Source organism: Doryrhamphus excisus, linkage group LG17 (assembly GCF_037039965.1).
Source record: "Doryrhamphus excisus strain RoL-2023G ecotype Guam linkage group LG17, RoL_Dexc_Guam_v1.1, whole genome shotgun sequence".
NCBI lineage: Eukaryota > Metazoa > Chordata > Actinopteri > Syngnathiformes > Syngnathidae > Doryrhamphus > Doryrhamphus excisus.
In genome coordinates, this window is record NC_136373.1 from 18,617,345 (window position 1) to 18,641,432 (window position 24,088).

Here is a 24,088-nt window from a genome sequence, read left to right on the forward strand (position 1 = left end):
TTTTTACACTTGCATGAACGTCCAAATGCTAAATCACAAATCAAATAGTTTCTCCATCAGGAATGATGATCATTTTATTGGGAATATGACATATTGCTTTCCTGGTATCACGTGTTACTGTAAGACGTGTACTCCAATACACGTCCCGTGTACAAGATGAACAGGATGAAGCACGTTGCAGTGCCAGCTGGTGGCCAGCAGGCGGCACCAAGACAGCCGTACGACGCCTCCACGTCCCCGGTCACTTCCTGTCCGGCCGTGCCCGTTTCCTCTTCCTCTTCCTCTGCCAGCAGCTCGCCGTTTTTTCAAACACGCTCGTCCAAACGCTCGTGCTGCCTTCCTCCTCTCTTCCTCTTCCTCCTCACGAGAAACCGCAGCACAAAGTCACGTGACGTCACGCTCTATTGGCCACGTGCTGACCGACGTGGTAGTACTTACATATACTACATGCCGGGTTATGAATATACACAGTACTGTGCATAGAGGGTACTACATGCTGGGGTTATGAATATACACAGTACTGTACATAGAGGGTACTACATGCTGGGGTTATGAATATAGTACACAGTACTGTACATAGAGGGTACTACATGCCGGGTTATGAAAATACACAGTACTGTACATAGAGGGTACTACATGCCGGGTTATGAAAATACACAGTACTGTACATAGAGGGTACTACATGCCGGGTTATGAATATACACAGTACTGTACATAGAGGGTACTACATGCTGGGGTTATGAATATAGTACACAGTACTGTACATAGAGGGTACTACATGCCGGGTTATGAAAATACACAGTACTGTACATAGAGGGTACTACATGCCGGGGTTATGAATATACACAGTACTGTACATAGAGGGTACTACATGCTGGGGTTATGAATATAGTACACAGTACTGTACATAGAGGGTACTACATGCCGGGTTATGAAAATACACAGTACTGTACATAGAGGGTACTACATGCCGGGGTTATGAATATACACAGTACTGTACATAGAGGGTACTACATGCTGGGGTTATGAATATAGTACACAGTACTGTACATAGAAGGTACTACATGGCGGGGTTATGAAGATACACAGTACTGTACATAGAAGGTACTACATGGCGGGGTTATGAAGATACACAGTGCTGTACATAGAGGGTACTACATGCCGGGGTTATGAAGATACACAGTACTGTGCATAGAGGGTACTACATGGCGGGGTTATGAAGATACACAGTACTGTACATAGAAGGTACTACATGGCGGGGTTATGAAGATACACAGTGCTGTACATAGAGGGTACTACATGCCGGGGTTATGAAGATACACAGTACTGTGCATAGAGGGTACTACATGGCGGGGTTATGAAGATACACAGTACTGTACATAGAAGGTACTACATGGCGGGGTTATGAAGATACACAGTGCTGTACATAGAGGGTACTACATGCCGGGGTTATGAAGATACACAGTACTGTGCATAGAGGGTACTACATGGCGGGGTTATGAATATACACAGTACTGTACATAGAGGGTACTACATGGCGGGGTTATGAAGATACACAGTGCTGTACATAGAGGGTACTACATGGCGGGGTTATGAATATACAGAGTACTGTACATAGAGGGTACTACATGGCGGGGTTATGAAGATACACAGTGCTGTACATAGAGGGTACTACATGCCGGGTTATGAATATACACAGTACTGTACATAGAGGGTACTACATGGCGGGGTGGTATAGCGTACCTCCACACTAGAAAGGCCACGCCTCCTCCAACAATCTGCAGGAGAAACAAGCAGATCAGCGCCAGCGTGGTCCCGCTGATGGCGCCCGTTTCACACGGTGCTGCAGAAAAGGGTTGTATTAGTACACGGAATGTGGGGGTTCTCCGCAAACGGGGCTCAGCAGGGCGGGCGCCGGCGTTCCGTGCTCGACGAGAGCGCCACCCTGTGGAGGCGGCGGCGGAGGCCTCACCTGCCGTGTAGGTAGCGGCGCTGTAGCCCAGCCGGTTGCTGACGATGCAGGTGAAGTGTCCGCACAGCGGCGCCTTGGTGACCACCAGCGTGCTCCCGTCCTCGGAGACCGCCCCCACGGCGGGGGTGACGGCGGCCCGCTCGTGCAGCCAGCTGAAGTGAGGCTCCGTCCCCCACGCCTCGCCGCACACCAGCGCCGAGTGCGACGCGTTGATGCTGACCGTCACGTGGTGCACGGCCTCTGCGCCAAGGTCAAAGGTCAACAAGGTTCCACATCTCTAGAAAATATCACTTAGGAAAGAAAGATTTTTATTTGGCATTTTTTACTCCAAAATTCCACTGAACCGCCGATTATTGATTTATTATTGATCATTATCGTTCAGATTTGACTGTATGTGAACATCAACAAATATATTTTATCAATACATTTCAAACAGGAAATGAATTATCAATACAAGATGAATAAATGGACAACAATAATAAGAGCGAGAATACATAACCGTGCCCAGGAAGTCACGAGATGAACGGCACGTGCGCCTCACCGTATTCTCTGACGATGCATCGGGCCGTGCTGGTCGCCCCCTCGTGGTCGGTGACGGTAACGGCGTAGACGCCCCCGTCCGCTCTGCCGTAGCCGCTCAGGTGGAGGACGCTCTCGTGGCCTTCCACGCTGGCGCGCACGTTGGCCCTCGCGCCCGTGCACCGGGAGCTCCCCCCCGGGCACGCCGCCAGCCTCACCCTTCCTTCGGGGGCGCCGCTCTCTGGCTCCCGCTCCCAGGCCACCTCTGCCACCGCTTCCAGGGGGCCGTACTCCACGCGTGCGCGGAGCAGGAGGGCGGAGCCCGGGATGACGTAGACGGGACCCTCGTTGGAGATGTGCACGGACACGCACCGGACGGCGTCGAGAGCTGCACGCGCACACGCAAACACTTCCTGTCAGTGTTCTTCGGGAACGTTGACTTTTGCACGTACGACATCTTAACACAATGAGGAATAGTGAAAGTGCCCCCCCCCCCCGCCATAAAAAGACAATAAGTGCTGAATGAATCACTTACACGAGAACAACAGCAGTGCGGTGACCCCCCAACACAGGAAGTCCATGACCCCGCCTGCTGGGGACACACACACACACACTACAAATATACACCACTACTGCACCGCGTTAACGCTACTTGTACTACTAGTACTACTAGTACTACTAGTACTACTAGTACTACTAGTACTACTAGTACTACTAGTACTACTAGTGCTGATACCTACAGTAGTCCTATCGGGACAAGTATTGTTTAAAGAATTGTTGTAACCGTCTCCTGCCCATACACACTGTTGATAATATGAATAATTATCATATATCATAATTATCAAAGACCCACCTGTAGACGCAGCCTTGCAATACTCGCTTCCGCCACCGAGCGGCAGCAGCGGTGAGAGGAGCCTCTTGAGACGGCGCTTCCTCTACGGGAGAAGCAGAGCCACATGAGGCCATCAAACAATGTCACATTACAGACGCCAATGCGGATACATTGTTTATTATTTCATTTTCAGTTTCAGGTATGAATTATGCGCTTATGTATATTTGTATATTAGTAACGGCGCTGCATTCCATTTCAGTTATGTGTTGAATATTGACTGGTTCTTAATGGCGTTGGCATGGGAAGCTAATGTTAGCCGCTAACGGCACGCCATTTTGGATGAGGTCCTCCACTCTGTATTGTTTATGATTTGATGATTCATGGAACTGTCCATCTAGTAATGTACATGACTGCACTTCTAAGTCCTAAGTTAGCTAGCACGCTACTTCCTGCAAGCAGCTGGAAGGGAAATGGTAGCATTTAGCATTTTGGTTTATCCACGTTTATCCTCATTGGCAGCACAGGCAGACGTGTGGCGGCCTCAAAAGGACGCCGGTTTCTGTCGGAACACGACGTGACGTGAGCCACCGCCCCAAGTCCAGGGGGGGCCCCCAATGCTAACTAGCGTGTGTGAGTGTGGTTCTCTATGCTTGGCTGGAAAGGTGAGGCCAGAGGAGGGTAGAAGTATAGTATAGTGTAGTGTAGTGTAGTATAGTATAGGGTTAGGGTTAGGGTTAGGGTTAGGGTTAGGGTTATTCACGTATCATGGATGAATCCCCGATAAAGGAGGAGGAAAAGACAAGGAGTCATGGAATGTCGAGGAATGTAGAGGAGCGTGTGCTGCGCTAGCTTAGCAACGTAGGACGTGTAGTTCCTGCTCACAAAGCAAACATGACCTCTGACCTCCCGGCCGCGGTGTACACACGTAGGGTGAAGATAAAGACACAAAGTGAAAGCAAAAGAACCAAAGCGGGTACCGGTCTCGCCGTCAAGTGAAAGAAGCTGGAAATCACCCACCGTCCCCAAGGTCACCCCGCGTGCCCAAGGTCAACAGCTTCCCGACCCGCTGTGCTTGCGTCCTAAAGGTCAAAGTGCAGCCCGGGAGTGAAGACGTGCTTCCCAAGAGGAGCCGAAAGTCTTCTGTTGGCTCCAAACGGCACCAGGATTGTTTTGGTCCCGGTGGACTCCGCCCCCTTTTCCTCTTCCTCTGGACTCCCTTGGCAGCGCCACGCTCTGCATTCACTACAAATGGCAACTCCTCATTCTCCTTCTCTTTCTCCTCATGCTGCTCCAGTGGTGGAGGATTCCTGTCCTTTCTTTCCTCTTCCCCTTTTTCCCTTCACATACTTCCCATATCCCAGATCCAAAATATACCACGTTATTTGGCTTTTGTTTCTCCCAATATTAGCATACTTGGAATGCTGAGCTACCCACTTAACCCTCTAACACCTTAACCCTTACCCCATCCCCATCCCCATCCCCATCCCCTTACCCTTAATCCTTACCCCTTACCCCTTACCCCTTACCCCTTACCCCTTAACCCTTAACCCTTACCCCATCCCCTTACCCTTAACCCTTAACCCTTAACCCTTAACCCTTAACCCTTAACCCTTAACCCTTAACCCTTAACCCTTAACCCTTACCCCATCCCCATCCCCTTACCCTTAACCCTTAACCCTTAACCCTTAACCCTTAACCCTTAACCCTTAACCCTTAACCCTTAACCCTTACCCCATCCCCATCCCCTTAACCCTTAACCCTTAACCCTTAACCCTTAACCCTTAACCCTTAAACCCTTAACCCTTAACCCTTAACCCTTAACCCTTAACCCTTAACCCTTAACCCTTAACCCTTAAACCCTTAACCCTTAACCCTTAACCCTTAACCCTTAACCCTTAAACCCTTAACCCTTAACCCTTAACCCTTAACCCTTAACCCTTAACCCTTAACCCTTAACCCTTAACCCTTAAACCCTTAACCCTTAACCCTTAACCCATCCCCATCCCCTTACCCTTACCCCAACCCCACCTCCCCTTACTCCTAACCCCCTAAAGAAAGCTATCCTTTCCTTTCCACTTTCTCATGTACTCCTCATCATTTCCCAGCCATGGCTGATGAGGTGTTTATTTCGCCAACCTGACAGGCAGGCCTTTACAGTGTGATGTATGTCAGGGGAAGTGAACCAGCAACCTTCCTAAGAGCTGTGGCTTATGCAGCATGGTGCATCCTGCTGCATTTCCTGCCATTCTTGTGCAGGAAACCAGAGACAATGGAGGCTCTGTGACACCAGAAGGTCTTGGTACTCCGCCTTGCCCAGCAAGCACACCGGCTCCCCGGCCCGCATGGATGGGGGACCACCGGACCCGGACCGCCGTCCCTGCATCCTTCATTGCCTCGCTTTTCCATTCACCCGACATTCCTTGACATCCCTTGACATCCATCCATCTATCATCCATCCATCCATTCATCTATATCCATCCGTCTATATCCATCTATCATCCATCCATCCATCTATATCCATCTATCATCCATCTATCATCCATCCATCCATTCATCTATATCCATCCATCTATATCCATCTATCATCCATCTATCATCCATCCATCCACCTATAGCCATCTATCATCCATCTATCATCCATCTATCATCCATCCATCCATCTATCATCCATCTATCATCCATCCATCCATCTATCATCCATCCATCTATATCCATCTATCATCCATCTATCATCCATCCATCCATCTATATCCATCTATCATCCATCTATCATCCATCCATCCATCTATCATCCATCCATCTATATCCATCTATCATCCATCTATCATCCATCCATCCATCTATCATCCATCCATCTATATCCATCTATATCCATCTATCATCCATCCATCCATCCATCCATCCATCTATCATCCATCCATCATCCATCCATCATCCATCCATCATCCATCCATCTATATCCATCCATCTGTATCCATCTATCATCCACCCATCCATCTATCATCCATCCATCCATCCATCCATCCATCCATTTTCTATGCCCTCATAGGAGTGATCTACATGATCCACATGAAAAGAAGGACAAATCCCGGTCAGATTGATCAGCGTTAGCAGAAATACACCAGCAGGGGGTGCTGTTACACAGGCTGACACCTTCATGTTTGTATGACATTACAATCACCTTCATGGTAGCTTGGTAGGTAGGTAGGTAGGTAGCCAGTTAGGTGGGTGGGTAGGTACCTACCTAGGTTGGTAGGTAGGTAGATACTTGAATCATCCCCAGGTGTACGACAGTGAAGAATATGAAACTGGGCTCGGAAGTCGTCCATGTCCCATCGTAATGATTGGAACAAATGGCTGCTATGGACAGCCTGCAAATGTTCACTTTTAGGATTCAGACCCTGCCAGTGCTGGGCGTGCTGGCCCTTTAAGACAACAGGCGTGTTAAGTAGCTGCAAAGCGGAGGTGGGAAATGAGGGCGCTGGCCCTTTAAGACAACAGGCGTGTTAAGTAGCTACAAAGCAGAGGTGGGAAGTGAGGGCGCTGGCCCTTTAAGACAACAGGCGTGTTAAGTAGCTACAAAGCAGAGGTGGGAAGTGAGGGCGCTGGCCCTTTAAGACAACAGGCGTGTTAAGTAGCTACAAAGCAGAGGTGGGAAGTGAGGGCGCTGGCCCTTTAAGACAACAGGCGTGTTAAGTAGCTACAAAGCAGAGGTGGGAAGTGAGGGCGCTGGCCCTTTAAGACAACAGGTGTGCGGAAGTGAAGCTCATTAGCTGGCAAACAGATTGTGAGCATGTACCAAAATGTCCCTGAAGACACCAAATTTGGGTAAGTTGATGAGAAAGGATTGTTATGACAGACAGGAGCCACTTGATGTTATGATATGTTTGGATGACGTGGGACAGGAAGTGACTGTCGTTGCGTGTGAACGCGTGCCATGCAGACCCACGGCAGCTGATTTTGCTTCTCAAATGTCCAACGTTGTCCACAGGGCGTCCTGACTGGCGACATGAGACAGCTTGTGTCCTTTTTCATCAGCCTCGCTCTGACAGGTAAACCCCCCCCCCCCCCCCAAATCAGCTAGTTTGTCTAGGCGGCCCCGTGAGACCAGCTGAGGTATCCCAACATGTGCGCAGACCAGAACCAACCAGTCAAACCACAAAGTTCCTTCCTGGCGTTCCCTCCTAAAACCAGCGCGACCGCATTCCCGGCTTGATGCCTTCAAGGCCTCCTCTCGGGCTCGTACGTATTAGTTCTCGCCCATGACAACCCGAGAGGCCATCGTCTGGACCGCTTCAAACATTTGTTTGCATTCTTAGCGGAATTCTCCGTCATTCATTCGTTGATCTGATCCTGATTATTGGCCTGATTGTCACATGGTATTTCCACCCACGTCCGGGTACTTCTCTTCGTACTGCATTCCATGTGTACATACGTGTGTATTTACAGTATCTTTACAGTACATGTAAAGCTGTGCAACTTATGTACATTTGATGTAATAAACTGTGTGCTAGTACATGTACTGTAAAGATATGTAAAGCTGTGCAACGTATGTACACTGACAGTACATCAAATGTACATAAGATGTATGCTACATGTACTGTAAAGATACTGTAAATTTTATACTACTACGATGGACTATACTACTACTATGGACTATACTACTACTATAGTACTATGGACTATACTTCTTATGGCCTTTATACTATGGACTATACTACTATCGACTATACTACTAAAATTTACGACTATACTATTACTATGGACAAGACTACTACTATAAACTATACTATTACTATGGACTATACTACTTCCATGGACTATACTTCTACTATGGACTATAGCACTATAGACTATACTACTACTATGGACTATACTCTATTATGGACTATATACTATGGACTATGGACTATACTACTACTATGGACTATGTACTAAGGACTATAGTACTATGGACTATACTTCTACTTATGGCCTTTATAATATGGACTATACTACTATGGACTATACTACTAAAATTTACGACTATACTACTTCCATGGACTATAGTACTATGGGCTATACTACTACTATGGACTATATACTATGGACTATAGTACTACTATAGACTATACTACTACTATGGACTATAAATTATTGTGGACTATACTACTATGGACTTTATAATACTATGGACTATACTACTACTACTGTGGACTATACTACTACTGTGGACTATACTACTACTGTGGACTATACTACTACTATGGACTATACTACTATGGGCTATGGACTATACTACTATGACGATACTACCACTATGGACTATACTACTATGGACTATACTACTACTATGGGCTATGGACTATACTTCTACTATGGACTATACTACTATGGACTATATACTACTATGGGGTATGGACTATATACTACTATGGGGTATGGACTATACTACTATGGGGTATGGACTATACTACTAAGCATTTTTGGGTGCTTCTCAGGCCCCTGATGCGTGTGTGTGAGTTTTTATGTGTTTTTTCAACCAGAAAAGTGCATTAGCAGCAAGTTGAAAAATCTGAAAAAAAAACGCCATACTAACCCCTTACGTTTTTTGTCAAAAATTGACGCCCTAAAATTTTGGCATTTTATGCCATTTTTGGGTGCTCCTGAGGCCCCTGTTGAGTGTGTGTGAGGTTTCCCGTGTTTTTTTTCACCAGAAAAGTGCATTAGCAGCACGTTGAAAAAAACTGAAAAAAAACGCCATACTAACCCCTTACGTTTTTTGTCATATATCACCAAATTCAAACACTGGCATTTTATGCCATTTTTGGGTGCTCCTGAGGCCCCTGTTGAGTGTGTGAGGGGTTTCCCGTGTTTTTTTCACCAGAAAAGTCCATTAGCAGCACGTTGAAAAAACTGAAAAAAAAAAAACGCCATACTAACCCCTTACGTTTTTTGTCAAAAATTGACGCCCTAAAATTTTGGCATTTTATGCCATTTTTGGGTGCTCCTGAGGCCCCTGTTGAGTGTGTGTGAGGTTTCCCGTGTTTTTTTCACCAGAAAAGTGCATTAGCAGCACGTTGAAAAAACTGAAAAAAAAAACGCCATACTAACCCCTTACGTTTTTTGTCATAAATCACCAAATTCAAACACTGGCATTTTATGCCATTTTTGGGTGCTCCTGAGGCCCCCGTTGAGTGTGTGTGAGGTTTCCCATGTTTTTTACACCGGAAAAGTGCATTAGCAGCACGTTGAAAAAACTGAAAAAAACCGCCATACTAACCCCTTACGTTTTTTGTCATATATCACCAAATTCAAACACTGGCATTTTATGCCATTTTTGGGTGCTCCTGAGGCCCCTGTTGAGTGTGTGTGTGAGGTTTTCCGTGTTTTTTTCACCAGAAAAGTGCATTAGCAGCACGTTGAAAAAACTGGAAAAAAAAACGCCATACTAACCCCTTACGTTTTTTGTCAAAAATTGACGCCCTAAAATTTTGGCATTTTATGCCATTTTTGGGTGCTCCTGAGGCCCCTGTTGAGTGTGTGTGAGGTTTCCCGTGTTTTTTCACCAGAAAAGTGCATTAGCAGCACGTTGAAAAAACTGGAAAAAAAAACGCCATACTAACCCCTTACGTTTTTTGTCAAAAATTGACGCCCTAAAATTTTGGCATTTTATGCCATTTTTGGGTGCTCCTGAGGCCCCTGTTGAGTGTGTGTGAGGTTTCCCGTGTTTTTTCACCAGAAAAGTGCATTAGCAGCACGTTGAAAAAACTGAAAAAAAAAAAACGCCATACTAACCCCTTATGTTTTTTGTCATAAATCACGAAATTCAAACACTGGCATTTTATGCCATTTTTAGGTGCTCCTGAGACCCCTGTTGAGTGTGTGTGAGGTTTCCCGTGTTTTTTTCACCAGAAAAGTGCATTAGCAGCACGTTGAAAAAACTGAAAAAAAACGCCATACTAACCCCTTACGTTTTTTGTCATAAATCACCAAATTCAAACACTGGCATTTTATGCCATTTTTGGGTGCTCCTGAGGCCCCTGTTGAGTGTGTGTGAGGTTTACCGTGTTTTTTCACCAGAAAAGTGCATTAGCAGCACGTTGAAAAAACTGAAAAAAAACGCCATACTAACCCCTTACGTTTTTTGTCAAAAATTGACGCCCTAAAATTTTGGCATTTTATGCCATTTTTGGGTGCTCCTGAGGCCCCTGTTGAGTGTGTGTGAGGTTTCCCGTGTTTTTTTCACCAGAAAAGTGCATTAGCAGCACGTTGAAAAAACTGAAAAAAAAAACGCCATACTAACCCCTTACGTTTTTTGTCAAAAATTGACGCCCTAAAATTTTGGCATTTTATGCCATTTTTGGGTGCTCCTGAGGCCCCTGTTGAGTGTGTGTGAGGTTTCCCGTGTTTTTTCACCAGAAAAGTGCATTAGCAGCACGTTGAAAAAACTGGAAAAAAAAACGCCATACTAACCCCTTACGTTTTTTGTCAAAAATTGACGCCCTAAAATTTTGGCATTTTATGCCATTTTTGGGTGCTCCTGAGGCCCCTGTTGAGTGTGTGTGAGGTTTCCCGTGTTTTTTTCACCAGAAAAGTGCATTAGCAGCACGTTGAAAAAACTGAAAAAAAAAACGCCATACTAACCCCTTACGTTTTTTGTCATAAATCACCAAATTCAAACACTGGCATTTTATGCCATTTTTGGGTGCTCCTGAGGCCCCCGTTGAGTGTGTGTGAGGTTTCCCATGTTTTTTACACCGGAAAAGTGCATTAGCAGCACGTTGAAAAAACTGAAAAAAACCGCCATACTAACCCCTTACGTTTTTTGTCATATATCACCAAATTCAAACACTGGCATTTTATGCCATTTTTGGGTGCTCCTGAGGCCCCTGTTGAGTGTGTGTGTGAGGTTTTCCGTGTTTTTTTCACCAGAAAAGTGCATTAGCAGCACGTTGAAAAAACTGGAAAAAAAAACGCCATACTAACCCCTTACGTTTTTTGTCAAAAATTGACGCCCTAAAATTTTGGCATTTTATGCCATTTTTGGGTGCTCCTGAGGCCCCTGTTGAGTGTGTGTGAGGTTTCCCGTGTTTTTTCACCAGAAAAGTGCATTAGCAGCACGTTGAAAAAACTGGAAAAAAAAACGCCATACTAACCCCTTACGTTTTTTGTCAAAAATTGACGCCCTAAAATTTTGGCATTTTATGCCATTTTTGGGTGCTCCTGAGGCCCCTGTTGAGTGTGTGTGAGGTTTCCCGTGTTTTTTCACCAGAAAAGTGCATTAGCAGCACGTTGAAAAAACTGAAAAAAAAAAAACGCCATACTAACCCCTTATGTTTTTTGTCATAAATCACGAAATTCAAACACTGGCATTTTATGCCATTTTTAGGTGCTCCTGAGACCCCTGTTGAGTGTGTGTGAGGTTTCCCGTGTTTTTTTCACCAGAAAAGTGCATTAGCAGCACGTTGAAAAAACTGAAAAAAAACGCCATACTAACCCCTTACGTTTTTTGTCATAAATCACCAAATTCAAACACTGGCATTTTATGCCATTTTTGGGTGCTCCTGAGGCCCCTGTTGAGTGTGTGTGAGGTTTACCGTGTTTTTTCACCAGAAAAGTGCATTAGCAGCACGTTGAAAAAACTGAAAAAAAACGCCATACTAACCCCTTACGTTTTTTGTCAAAAATTGACGCCCTAAAATTTTGGCATTTTATGCCATTTTTGGGTGCTCCTGAGGCCCCTGTTGAGTGTGTGTGAGGTTTCCCGTGTTTTTTTCACCAGAAAAGTGCATTAGCAGCACGTTGAAAAAACTGAAAAAAAAAACGCCATACTAACCCCTTACGTTTTTTGTCAAAAATTGACGCCCTAAAATTTTGGCATTTTATGCCATTTTTGGGTGCTCCTGAGGCCCCTGTTGAGTGTGTGTGAGGTTTCCCGTGTTTTTTCACCAGAAAAGTGCATTAGCAGCACGTTGAAAAAACTGGAAAAAAAAACGCCATACTAACCCCTTACGTTTTTTGTCAAAAATTGACGCCCTAAAATTTTGGCATTTTATGCCATTTTTGGGTGCTCCTGAGGCCCCTGTTGAGTGTGTGTGAGGTTTCCCGTGTTTTTTTCACCAGAAAAGTGCATTAGCAGCACGTTGAAAAAACTGAAAAAAAAAAACGCCATACTAACCCCTTATGTTTTTTGTCATAAATCACGAAATTCAAACACTGGCATTTTATGCCATTTTTAGGTGCTCCTGAGACCCCTGTTGAGTGTGTGTGAGGTTTCCCGTGTTTTTTTCACCAGAAAAGTGCATTAGCAGCACGTTGAAAAAACTGAAAAAAAACGCCATACTAACCCCTTACGTTTTTTGTCATAAATCACCAAATTCAAACACTGGCATTTTATGCCATTTTTGGGTGCTCCTGAGGCCCCTGTTGAGTGTGTGTGAGGTTTACCGTGTTTTTTCACCAGAAAAGTGCATTAGCAGCACGTTGAAAAAACTGAAAAAAAACGCCATACTAACCCCTTACGTTTTTTGTCAAAAATTGACGCCCTAAAATTTTGGCATTTTATGCCATTTTTGGGTGCTCCTGAGGCCCCTGTTGAGTGTGTGTGAGGTTTCCCGTGTTTTTTTCACCAGAAAAGTGCATTAGCAGCACGTTGAAAAAACTGAAAAAAAAAACGCCATACTAACCCCTTACGTTTTTTTGTCATAAATCACCAAATTCAAACACTGGCATTTTATGCCATTTTTGGGTGCTCCTGAGGCCCCCGTTGAGTGTGTGTGAGGTTTCCCATGTTTTTTACACCGGAAAAGTGCATTAGCAGCACGTTGAAAAAACTGAAAAAAACCGCCATACTAACCCCTTACGTTTTTTGTCATATATCACCAAATTCAAACACTGGCATTTTATGCCATTTTTGGGTGCTCCTGAGGCCCCTGTTGAGTGTGTGTGTGAGGTTTTCCGTGTTTTTTTTCACCAGAAAAGTGCATTAGCAGCAAGTTGAAAAAAACTGAAAAAAACGCCATACTAACCCCTTACGTTTTTTGTCATAAATCACCAAATTCAAACACTGGCATTTTATGCCATTTTTGGGTGCTCCTGAGGCCCCTGTTGAGTGTGTGTGAGGTTTCCCGTGTTTTTTTCACCAGAAAAGTGCATTAGCAGCACGTTGAAAAAACTGAAAAAAAACGCCATACTAACCCCTTACGTTTTTTGTCAAAAATTGACGCCCTAAAATTTTGGCATTTTATGCCATTTTTGGGTGCTCCTGAGGCCCCTGTTGAGTGTGTGAGGTTTCCCGTGTTTTTTTTCACCAGAAAAGTGCATTAGCAGCACGTTGAAAAAAACTGAAAAAAAACGCCATACTAACCCCTTACGTTTTTTGTCATATATCACCAAATTCAAACACTGGCATTTTATGCCATTTTTGGGTGCTCCTGAGGCCCCTGTTGAGTGTGTGAGGGGTTTCCCGTGTTTTTTTTCACCAGAAAAGTGCATTAGCAGCACGTTGAAAAAAACTGAAAAAAAACGCCATACTAACCCCTTACGTTTTTTGTCATATATCACCAAATTCAAACACTGGCATTTTATGCCATTTTTGGGTGCTCCTGAGGCCCCTGTTGAGTGTGTGAGGGGTTTCCCGTGTTTTTTTCACCAGAAAAGTCCATTAGCAGCACGTTGAAAAAACTGAAAAAAAAAAACGCCATACTAACCCCTTACGTTTTTTGTCAAAAATTGACGCCCTAAAATTTTGGCATTTTATGCCATTTTTGGGTGCTCCTGAGGCCCCTGTTGAGTGTGTGTGAGGTTTCCCGTGTTTTTTTCACCAGAAAAGTGCATTAGCAGCACGTTGAAAAAACTGAAAAAAAAAACGCCATACTAACCCCTTACGTTTTTTGTCATAAATCACCAAATTCAAACACTGGCATTTTATGCCATTTTTGGGTGCTCCTGAGGCCCCCGTTGAGTGTGTGTGAGGTTTCCCATGTTTTTTACACCGGAAAAGTGCATTAGCAGCACGTTGAAAAAACTGAAAAAAACCGCCATACTAACCCCTTACGTTTTTTGTCATATATCACCAAATTCAAACACTGGCATTTTATGCCATTTTTGGGTGCTCCTGAGGCCCCTGTTGAGTGTGTGTGTGAGGTTTTCCGTGTTTTTTTCACCAGAAAAGTGCATTAGCAGCACGTTGAAAAAACTGGAAAAAAAAACGCCATACTAACCCCTTACGTTTTTTGTCAAAAATTGACGCCCTAAAATTTTGGCATTTTATGCCATTTTTGGGTGCTCCTGAGGCCCCTGTTGAGTGTGTGTGAGGTTTCCCGTGTTTTTTCACCAGAAAAGTGCATTAGCAGCACGTTGAAAAAACTGGAAAAAAAAACGCCATACTAACCCCTTACGTTTTTTGTCAAAAATTGACGCCCTAAAATTTTGGCATTTTATGCCATTTTTGGGTGCTCCTGAGGCCCCTGTTGAGTGTGTGTGAGGTTTCCCGTGTTTTTTCACCAGAAAAGTGCATTAGCAGCACGTTGAAAAAACTGAAAAAAAAAAAACGCCATACTAACCCCTTATGTTTTTTGTCATAAATCACGAAATTCAAACACTGGCATTTTATGCCATTTTTAGGTGCTCCTGAGACCCCTGTTGAGTGTGTGTGAGGTTTCCCGTGTTTTTTTCACCAGAAAAGTGCATTAGCAGCACGTTGAAAAAACTGAAAAAAAACGCCATACTAACCCCTTACGTTTTTTGTCATAAATCACCAAATTCAAACACTGGCATTTTATGCCATTTTTGGGTGCTCCTGAGGCCCCTGTTGAGTGTGTGTGAGGTTTACCGTGTTTTTTCACCAGAAAAGTGCATTAGCAGCACGTTGAAAAAACTGAAAAAAAACGCCATACTAACCCCTTACGTTTTTTGTCAAAAATTGACGCCCTAAAATTTTGGCATTTTATGCCATTTTTGGGTGCTCCTGAGGCCCCTGTTGAGTGTGTGTGAGGTTTCCCGTGTTTTTTTCACCAGAAAAGTGCATTAGCAGCACGTTGAAAAAACTGAAAAAAAAAACGCCATACTAACCCCTTACGTTTTTTGTCAAAAATTGACGCCCTAAAATTTTGGCATTTTATGCCATTTTTGGGTGCTCCTGAGGCCCCTGTTGAGTGTGTGTGAGGTTTCCCGTGTTTTTTCACCAGAAAAGTGCATTAGCAGCACGTTGAAAAAACTGGAAAAAAAAACGCCATACTAACCCCTTACGTTTTTTGTCAAAAATTGACGCCCTAAAATTTTGGCATTTTATGCCATTTTTGGGTGCTCCTGAGGCCCCTGTTGAGTGTGTGTGAGGTTTCCCGTGTTTTTTTCACCAGAAAAGTGCATTAGCAGCACGTTGAAAAAACTGAAAAAAAAAAACGCCATACTAACCCCTTATGTTTTTTGTCATAAATCACGAAATTCAAACACTGGCATTTTATGCCATTTTTAGGTGCTCCTGAGACCCCTGTTGAGTGTGTGTGAGGTTTCCCGTGTTTTTTTCACCAGAAAAGTGCATTAGCAGCACGTTGAAAAAACTGAAAAAAAACGCCATACTAACCCCTTACGTTTTTTGTCATAAATCACCAAATTCAAACACTGGCATTTTATGCCATTTTTGGGTGCTCCTGAGGCCCCTGTTGAGTGTGTGTGAGGTTTACCGTGTTTTTTCACCAGAAAAGTGCATTAGCAGCACGTTGAAAAAACTGAAAAAAAACGCCATACTAACCCCTTACGTTTTTTGTCAAAAATTGACGCCCTAAAATTTTGGCATTTTATGCCATTTTTGGGTGCTCCTGAGGCCCCTGTTGAGTGTGTGTGAGGTTTCCCGTGTTTTTTTCACCAGAAAAGTGCATTAGCAGCACGTTGAAAAAACTGAAAAAAAAAACGCCATACTAACCCCTTACGTTTTTTTGTCATAAATCACCAAATTCAAACACTGGCATTTTATGCCATTTTTGGGTGCTCCTGAGGCCCCCGTTGAGTGTGTGTGAGGTTTCCCATGTTTTTTACACCGGAAAAGTGCATTAGCAGCACGTTGAAAAAACTGAAAAAAACCGCCATACTAACCCCTTACGTTTTTTGTCATATATCACCAAATTCAAACACTGGCATTTTATGCCATTTTTGGGTGCTCCTGAGGCCCCTGTTGAGTGTGTGTGTGAGGTTTTCCGTGTTTTTTTTCACCAGAAAAGTGCATTAGCAGCAAGTTGAAAAAAACTGAAAAAAACGCCATACTAACCCCTTACGTTTTTTGTCATAAATCACCAAATTCAAACACTGGCATTTTATGCCATTTTTGGGTGCTCCTGAGGCCCCTGTTGAGTGTGTGTGAGGTTTCCCGTGTTTTTTTCACCAGAAAAGTGCATTAGCAGCACGTTGAAAAAACTGAAAAAAAACGCCATACTAACCCCTTACGTTTTTTGTCAAAAATTGACGCCCTAAAATTTTGGCATTTTATGCCATTTTTGGGTGCTCCTGAGGCCCCTGTTGAGTGTGTGAGGTTTCCCGTGTTTTTTTTCACCAGAAAAGTGCATTAGCAGCACGTTGAAAAAAACTGAAAAAAAACGCCATACTAACCCCTTACGTTTTTTGTCATATATCACCAAATTCAAACACTGGCATTTTATGCCATTTTTGGGTGCTCCTGAGGCCCCTGTTGAGTGTGTGAGGGGTTTCCCGTGTTTTTTTTCACCAGAAAAGTGCATTAGCAGCACGTTGAAAAAAACTGAAAAAAAACGCCATACTAACCCCTTACGTTTTTTGTCATATATCACCAAATTCAAACACTGGCATTTTATGCCATTTTTGGGTGCTCCTGAGGCCCCTGTTGAGTGTGTGAGGGGTTTCCCGTGTTTTTTTCACCAGAAAAGTCCATTAGCAGCACGTTGAAAAAACTGAAAAAAAAAAACGCCATACTAACCCCTTACGTTTTTTGTCAAAAATTGACGCCCTAAAATTTTGGCATTTTATGCCATTTTTGGGTGCTCCTGAGGCCCCTGTTGAGTGTGTGTGAGGTTTCCCGTGTTTTTTTCACCAGAAAAGTGCATTAGCAGCACGTTGAAAAAACTGAAAAAAAAAACGCCATACTAACCCCTTACGTTTTTTGTCATAAATCACCAAATTCAAACACTGGCATTTTATGCCATTTTTGGGTGCTCCTGAGGCCCCCGTTGAGTGTGTGTGAGGTTTCCCATGTTTTTTACACCGGAAAAGTGCATTAGCAGCACGTTGAAAAAACTGAAAAAAACCGCCATACTAACCCCTTACGTTTTTTGTCATATATCACCAAATTCAAACACTGGCATTTTATGCCATTTTTGGGTGCTCCTGAGGCCCCTGTTGAGTGTGTGTGTGAGGTTTTCCGTGTTTTTTTCACCAGAAAAGTGCATTAGCAGCACGTTGAAAAAACTGGAAAAAAAAACGCCATACTAACCCCTTACGTTTTTTGTCAAAAATTTACGCCCTAAAATTTTGGCATTTTATGCCATTTTTGGGTGCTCCTGAGGCCCCTGTTGAGTGTGTGTGAGGTTTCCCGTGTTTTTTCACCAGAAAAGTGCATTAGCAGCACGTTGAAAAAACTGGAAAAAAAAACGCCATACTAACCCCTTACGTTTTTTGTCAAAAATTGACGCCCTAAAATTTTGGCATTTTATGCCATTTTTGGGTGCTCCTGAGGCCCCTGTTGAGTGTGTGTGAGGTTTCCCGTGTTTTTTCACCAGAAAAGTGCATTAGCAGCACGTTGAAAAAACTGAAAAAAAAAAACGCCATACTAACCCCTTATGTTTTTTGTCATAAATCACGAAATTCAAACACTGGCATTTTATGCCATTTTTAGGTGCTCCTGAGACCCCTGTTGAGTGTGTGTGAGGTTTCCCGTGTTTTTTTCACCAGAAAAGTGCATTAGCAGCACGTTGAAAAAACTGAAAAAAAACGCCATACTAACCCCTTACGTTTTTTGTCATAAATCACCAAATTCAAACACTGGCATTTTATGCCATTTTTGGGTGCTCCTGAGGCCCCTGTTGAGTGTGTGTGAGGTTTACCGTGTTTTTTCACCAGAAAAGTGCATTAGCAGCACGTTGAAAAAACTGAAAAAAAACGCCATACTAACCCCTTACGTTTTTTGTCAAAAATTGACGCCCTAAAATTTTGGCATTTTATGCCATTTTTGGGTGCTCCTGAGGCCCCTGTTGAGTGTGTGTGAGGTTTCCCGTGTTTTTTTCACCAGAAAAGTGCATTAGCAGCACGTTGAAAAAACTGAAAAAAAAAACGCCATACTAACCCCTTACGTTTTTTGTCAAAAATTGACGCCCTAAAATTTTGGCATTTTATGCCATTTTTGGGTGCTCCTGAGGCCCCTGTTGAGTGTGTGTGAGGTTTCCCGTGTTTTTTCACCAGAAAAGTGCATTAGCAGCACGTTGAAAAAACTGGAAAAAAAAACGCCATACTAACCCCTTACGTTTTTTGTCAAAAATTGACGCCCTAAAATTTTGGCATTTTATGCCATTTTTGGGTGCTCCTGAGGCCCCTGTTGAGTGTGTGTGAGGTTTCCCGTGTTTTTTCACCAGAAAAGTGCATTAGCAGCACGTTGAAAAAACTGAAAAAAAAAAACGCCATACTAACCCCTTATGTTTTTTGTCATAAATCACGAAATTCAAACACTGGCATTTTATGCCATTTTTAGGTGCTCCTGAGACCCCTGTTGAGTGTGTGTGAGGTTTCCCGTGTTTTTTTCACCAGAAAAGTGCATTAGCAGCACGTTGAAAAAACTGAAAAAAAACGCCATACTAACCCCTTACGTTTTTTGTCATAAATCACCAAATTCAAACACTGGCATTTTATGCCATTTTTGGGTGCTCCTGAGGCCCCTGTTGAGTGTGTGTGAGGTTTACCGTGTTTTTTCACCAGAAAAGTGCATTAGCAGCACGTTGAAAAAACTGAAAAAAAACGCCATACTAACCCCTTACGTTTTTTGTCAAAAATTGACGCCCTAAAATTTTGGCATTTTATGCCATTTTTGGGTGCTCCTGAGGCCCCTGTTGAGTGTGTGTGAGGTTTCCCGTGTTTTTTTCACCAGAAAAGTGCATTAGCAGCACGTTGAAAAAACTGAAAAAAAAAACGCCATACTAACCCCTTACGTTTTTTTGTCATAAATCACCAAATTCAAACACTGGCATTTTATGCCATTTTTGGGTGCTCCTGAGGCCCCCGTTGAGTGTGTGTGAGGTTTCCCATGTTTTTTACACCGGAAAAGTGCATTAGCAGCACGTTGAAAAAACTGAAAAAAACCGCCATACTAACCCCTTACGTTTTTTGTCATATATCACCAAATTCAAACACTGGCATTTTATGCCATTTTTGGGTGCTCCTGAGGCCCCTGTTGAGTGTGTGTGTGAGGTTTTCCGTGTTTTTTTTCACCAGAAAAGTGCATTAGCAGCAAGTTGAAAAAAACTGAAAAAAACGCCATACTAACCCCTTACGTTTTTTGTCAAAAATTGACGCCCTAAAATTTTGGCATTTTATGCCATTTTTGGGTGCTCCTGAGGCCCCTGTTGAGTGTGTGTGAGGTTTCCCGTGTTTTTTTTCACCAGAAAAGTGCATTAGCAGCACGTTGAAAAAAACTGAAAAAAAACGCCATACTAACCCCTTACGTTTTTTGTCATATATCACCAAATTCAAACACTGGCATTTTATGCCATTTTTGGGTGCTCCTGAGGCCCCTGTTGAGTGTGTGAGGGGTTTCCCGTGTTTTTTTCACCAGAAAAGTCCATTAGCAGCACGTTGAAAAAACTGAAAAAAAAAAAACGCCATACTAACCCCTTACGTTTTTTGTCAAAAATTGACGCCCTAAAATTTTGGCATTTTATGCCATTTTTGGGTGCTCCTGAGGCCCCTGTTGAGTGTGTGTGAGGTTTCCCGTGTTTTTTTCACCAGAAAAGTGCATTAGCAGCACGTTGAAAAAACTGAAAAAAAAAACGCCATACTAACCCCTTACGTTTTTTGTCATAAATCACCAAATTCAAACACTGGCATTTTATGCCATTTTTGGGTGCTCCTGAGGCCCCCGTTGAGTGTGTGTGAGGTTTCCCATGTTTTTTACACCGGAAAAGTGCATTAGCAGCACGTTGAAAAAACTGAAAAAAACCGCCATACTAACCCCTTACGTTTTTTGTCATATATCACCAAATTCAAACACTGGCATTTTATGCCATTTTTGGGTGCTCCTGAGGCCCCTGTTGAGTGTGTGTGTGAGGTTTTCCGTGTTTTTTTCACCAGAAAAGTGCATTAGCAGCACGTTGAAAAAACTGGAAAAAAAAACGCCATACTAACCCCTTACGTTTTTTGTCAAAAATTGACGCCCTAAAATTTTGGCATTTTATGCCATTTTTGGGTGCTCCTGAGGCCCCTGTTGAGTGTGTGTGAGGTTTCCCGTGTTTTTTCACCAGAAAAGTGCATTAGCAGCACGTTGAAAAAACTGGAAAAAAAAACGCCATACTAACCCCTTACGTTTTTTGTCAAAAATTGACGCCCTAAAATTTTGGCATTTTATGCCATTTTTGGGTGCTCCTGAGGCCCCTGTTGAGTGTGTGTGAGGTTTCCCGTGTTTTTTCACCAGAAAAGTGCATTAGCAGCACGTTGAAAAAACTGAAAAAAAAAACGCCATACTAACCCCTTATGTTTTTTGTCATAAATCACGAAATTCAAACACTGGCATTTTATGCCATTTTTGGGTGCTCCTGAGGCCCCTGTTGAGTGTGTGTGAGGTTTCCCGTGTTTTTTTCACCAGAAAAGTGCATTAGCAGCACGTTGAAAAAACTGAAAAAAACGCCATACTAACCCCTTACGTTTTTTGTCAAAAATTGACGCCCTAAAATTTTGGCATTTTATGCCATTTTTGGGTGCTCCTGAGGCCCCTGTTGAGTGTGTGTGAGGTTTCCCGTGTTTTTTTCACCAGAAAAGTGCATTAGCAGCACGTTGAAAAAAACTGAAAAAAAACGCCATACTAACCCCTTACGTTTTTTGTCATATATCACCAAATTCAAACACTGGCATTTTATGCCATTTTTGGGTGCTCCTGAGGCCCCTGTTGAGTGTGTGAGGGGTTTCCCGTGTTTTTTTCACCAGAAAAGTCCATTAGCAGCACGTTGAAAAAACTGAAAAAAAAAAAACGCCATACTAACCCCTTACGTTTTTTGTCAAAAATTGACGCCCTAAAATTTTGGCATTTTATGCCATTTTTGGGTGCTCCTGAGGCCCCTGTTGAGTGTGTGTGAGGTTTCCCGTGTTTTTTTCACCAGAAAAGTGCATTAGCAGCACGTTGAAAAAACTGAAAAAAACCGCCATACTAACCCCTTACGTTTTTTGTCATATATCACCAAATTCAAACACTGGCATTTTATGCCATTTTTGGGTGCTCCTGAGGCCCCTGTTGAGTGTGTGTGAGGTTTCCCGTGTTTTTTCACCAGAAAAGTGCATTAGCAGCACGTTGAAAAAACAGAAAAAAAAAACGCCATACTAACCCCTTATGTTTTTTGTCATAAATCACGAAATTCAAACACTGGCATTTTATGCCATTTTTGGGTGCTCCTGAGGCCCCTGTTGAGTGTGTGTGAGGTTTCCCGTGTTTTTTTCACCAGAAAAGTGCATTAGCAGCACGTTGAAAAAAACTGAAAAAAAACGCCATACTAACCCCTTACGTTTTTTGTCAAAAATTGACGCCCTAAAATTTTGGCATTTTATGCCATTTTTGGGTGCTCCTGAGGCCCCTGTTGAGTGTGTGTGAGGTTTCCCGTGTTTTTTTCACCAGAAAAGTGCATTAGCAGCACGTTGAAAAAACTGAAAAAAACCGCCATACTAACCCCTTACGTTTTTTGTCATATATCACCAAATTCAAACACTGGCATTTTATGCCATTTTTGGGTGCTCCTGAGGCCCCTGTTGAGTGTGTGTGAGGTTTCCCGTGTTTTTTCACCAGAAAAGTGCATTAGCAGCACGTTGAAAAAACAGAAAAAAAACACGCCATACTAACCCCTTATGTTTTTTGTCATAAATCACGAAATTCAAACACTGGCATTTTATGCCATTTTTGGGTGCTCCTGAGGCCCCTGTTGAGTGTGTGTGAGGTTTCCCGTGTTTTTTTCACCAGAAAAGTGCATTAGCAGCACGTTGAAAAAACTGAAAAAAACGCCATACTAACCCCTTACGTTTTTTGTCAAAAATTGACGCCCTAAAATTTTGGCATTTTATGCCATTTTTGGGTGCTCCTGAGGCCCCTGTTGAGTGTGTGTGAGGTTTCCCGTGTTTTTTTCACCAGAAAAGTGCATTAGCAGCACGTTGAAAAAACTGAAAAAAAAACGCCATACGTTTTTTGTCATAAATCACCAAATTCAAACACTGGCATTTTATGCCATTTTTGGGTGCTCCTGAGGCCCCTGTTGAGTGTGTGTGAGGTTTCCCGTGTTTTTTTCACCAGAAAAGTGCATTAGCAGCACGTTGAAAAAACTGAAAAAAACGCCATACTAACCCCTTACGTTTTTTGTCAAAAATTGACGCCCTAAAATTTTGGCATTTTATGCCATTTTTGGGTGCTCCTGAGGCCCCTGTTGAGTGTGTGTGAGGTTTCCCGTGTTTTTTTCACCAGAAAAGTGCATTAGCAGCACGTTGAAAAAAACTGAAAAAAAACGCCATACTAACCCCTTACGTTTTTTGTCATATATCACCAAATTCAAACACTGGCATTTTATGCCATTTTTGGGTGCTCCTGAGGCCCCTGTTGAGTGTGTGAGGGGTTTCCCGTGTTTTTTTCACCAGAAAAGTCCATTAGCAGCACGTTGAAAAAACTGAAAAAAAAAAAACGCCATACTAACCCCTTACGTTTTTTGTCAAAAGTTGACGCCCTAAAATTTTGGCATTTTATGCCATTTTTGGGTGCTCCTGAGGCCCCTGTTGAGTGTGTGTGAGGTTTCCCGTGTTTTTTTCACCAGAAAAGTGCATTAGCAGCACGTTGAAAAAACTGAAAAAAACCGCCATACTAACCCCTTACGTTTTTTGTCATAAATCACCAAATTCAAACACTGGCATTTTATGCCATTTTTGGGTGCTCCTGAGGCCCCTGTTGAGTGTGTGTGAGGTTTCCCGTGTTTTTTTCACCAGAAAAGTGCATTAGCAGCACGTTGAAAAAACTGAAAAAAACCGCCATACTAACCCCTTACGTTTTTTGTCATATATCACCAAATTCAAACACTGGCATTTTATGCCATTTTTGGGTGCTCCTGAGGCCCCTGTTGAGTGTGTGTGAGGTTTCCCGTGTTTTTTCACCAGAAAAGTGCATTAGCAGCACGTTGAAAAAACAGAAAAAAAAAACGCCATACTAACCCCTTATGTTTTTTGTCATAAATCACGAAATTCAAACACTGGCATTTTATGCCATTTTTGGGTGCTCCTGAGGCCCCTGTTGAGTGTGTGTGAGGTTTCCCGTGTTTTTTTCACCAGAAAAGTGCATTAGCAGCACGTTGAAAAAACTGAAAAAAAAAACGCCATACTAACCCCTTACGTTTTTTGTCAAAAATTGACGCCCTAAAATTTTGGCATTTTATGCCATTTTTGGGTGCTCCTGAGGCCCCTGTTGAGTGTGTGTGAGGTTTCCCGTGTTTTTTTCACCAGAAAAGTGCATTAGCAGCACGTTGAAAAAAACTGAAAAAAAACGCCATACTAACCCCTTACGTTTTTTGTCAAAAATTGACGCCCTAAAATTTTGG

The 24,088-nt window shown here is 43.1% G+C and overlaps 2 protein-coding genes across 6 annotated transcripts in view; one reads left to right on the top strand and one right to left on the bottom strand.

Annotated features, from left to right (window-relative positions):
- Window positions 1–27: 27 nt before the first annotated feature.
- On the bottom strand, window positions 28–4,409 carry LOC131136797 (uncharacterized). 4 transcript variants are annotated; one of them, XM_078798293.1, is made up of 7 exons: window positions 4,341–4,409; window positions 3,345–3,426; window positions 3,027–3,083; window positions 2,514–2,879; window positions 1,973–2,212; window positions 1,744–1,843; window positions 28–360 (listed from the first exon to the last, which is right to left on the bottom strand). In XM_078798293.1, the coding sequence occupies exons 3-7, from the start codon at window positions 3,070–3,072 to the stop codon at window positions 306–308; spliced, it is 807 nt and encodes a 268-aa protein (XP_078654419.1). In that variant the 5' UTR covers window positions 3,073–3,083; window positions 3,345–3,426; window positions 4,341–4,409; the 3' UTR covers window positions 28–305. The 4 variants fall into 4 exon arrangements, with proteins under 4 accessions (XP_078654419.1, XP_078654422.1, XP_078654420.1 ...); XM_078798296.1 differs by having other exon boundaries at window positions 28–357; window positions 3,027–3,080; window positions 4,341–4,407; XM_078798294.1 differs by having other exon boundaries at window positions 3,027–3,104; window positions 4,341–4,345.
- Window positions 4,410–6,798: 2,389 nt separating this feature from the next.
- LOC131136580 (uncharacterized) overlaps window positions 6,799–24,088 on the top strand; it is a 32,020-nt gene continuing 14,730 nt past the window's right edge. Inside the window, exons 1-2 of one of the 2 annotated variants that reach the window (XM_078798042.1) lie at window positions 6,799–7,151; window positions 7,315–7,375. In XM_078798042.1, the coding sequence (XP_078654168.1) occupies window positions 7,333–7,375 (43 nt within the window). In that variant the 5' untranslated portion in view covers window positions 6,799–7,151; window positions 7,315–7,332. The remainder of the gene's footprint in view (window positions 7,152–7,314; window positions 7,376–24,088) is intronic. The other variant, XM_078798043.1, reaches the window with a different exon arrangement.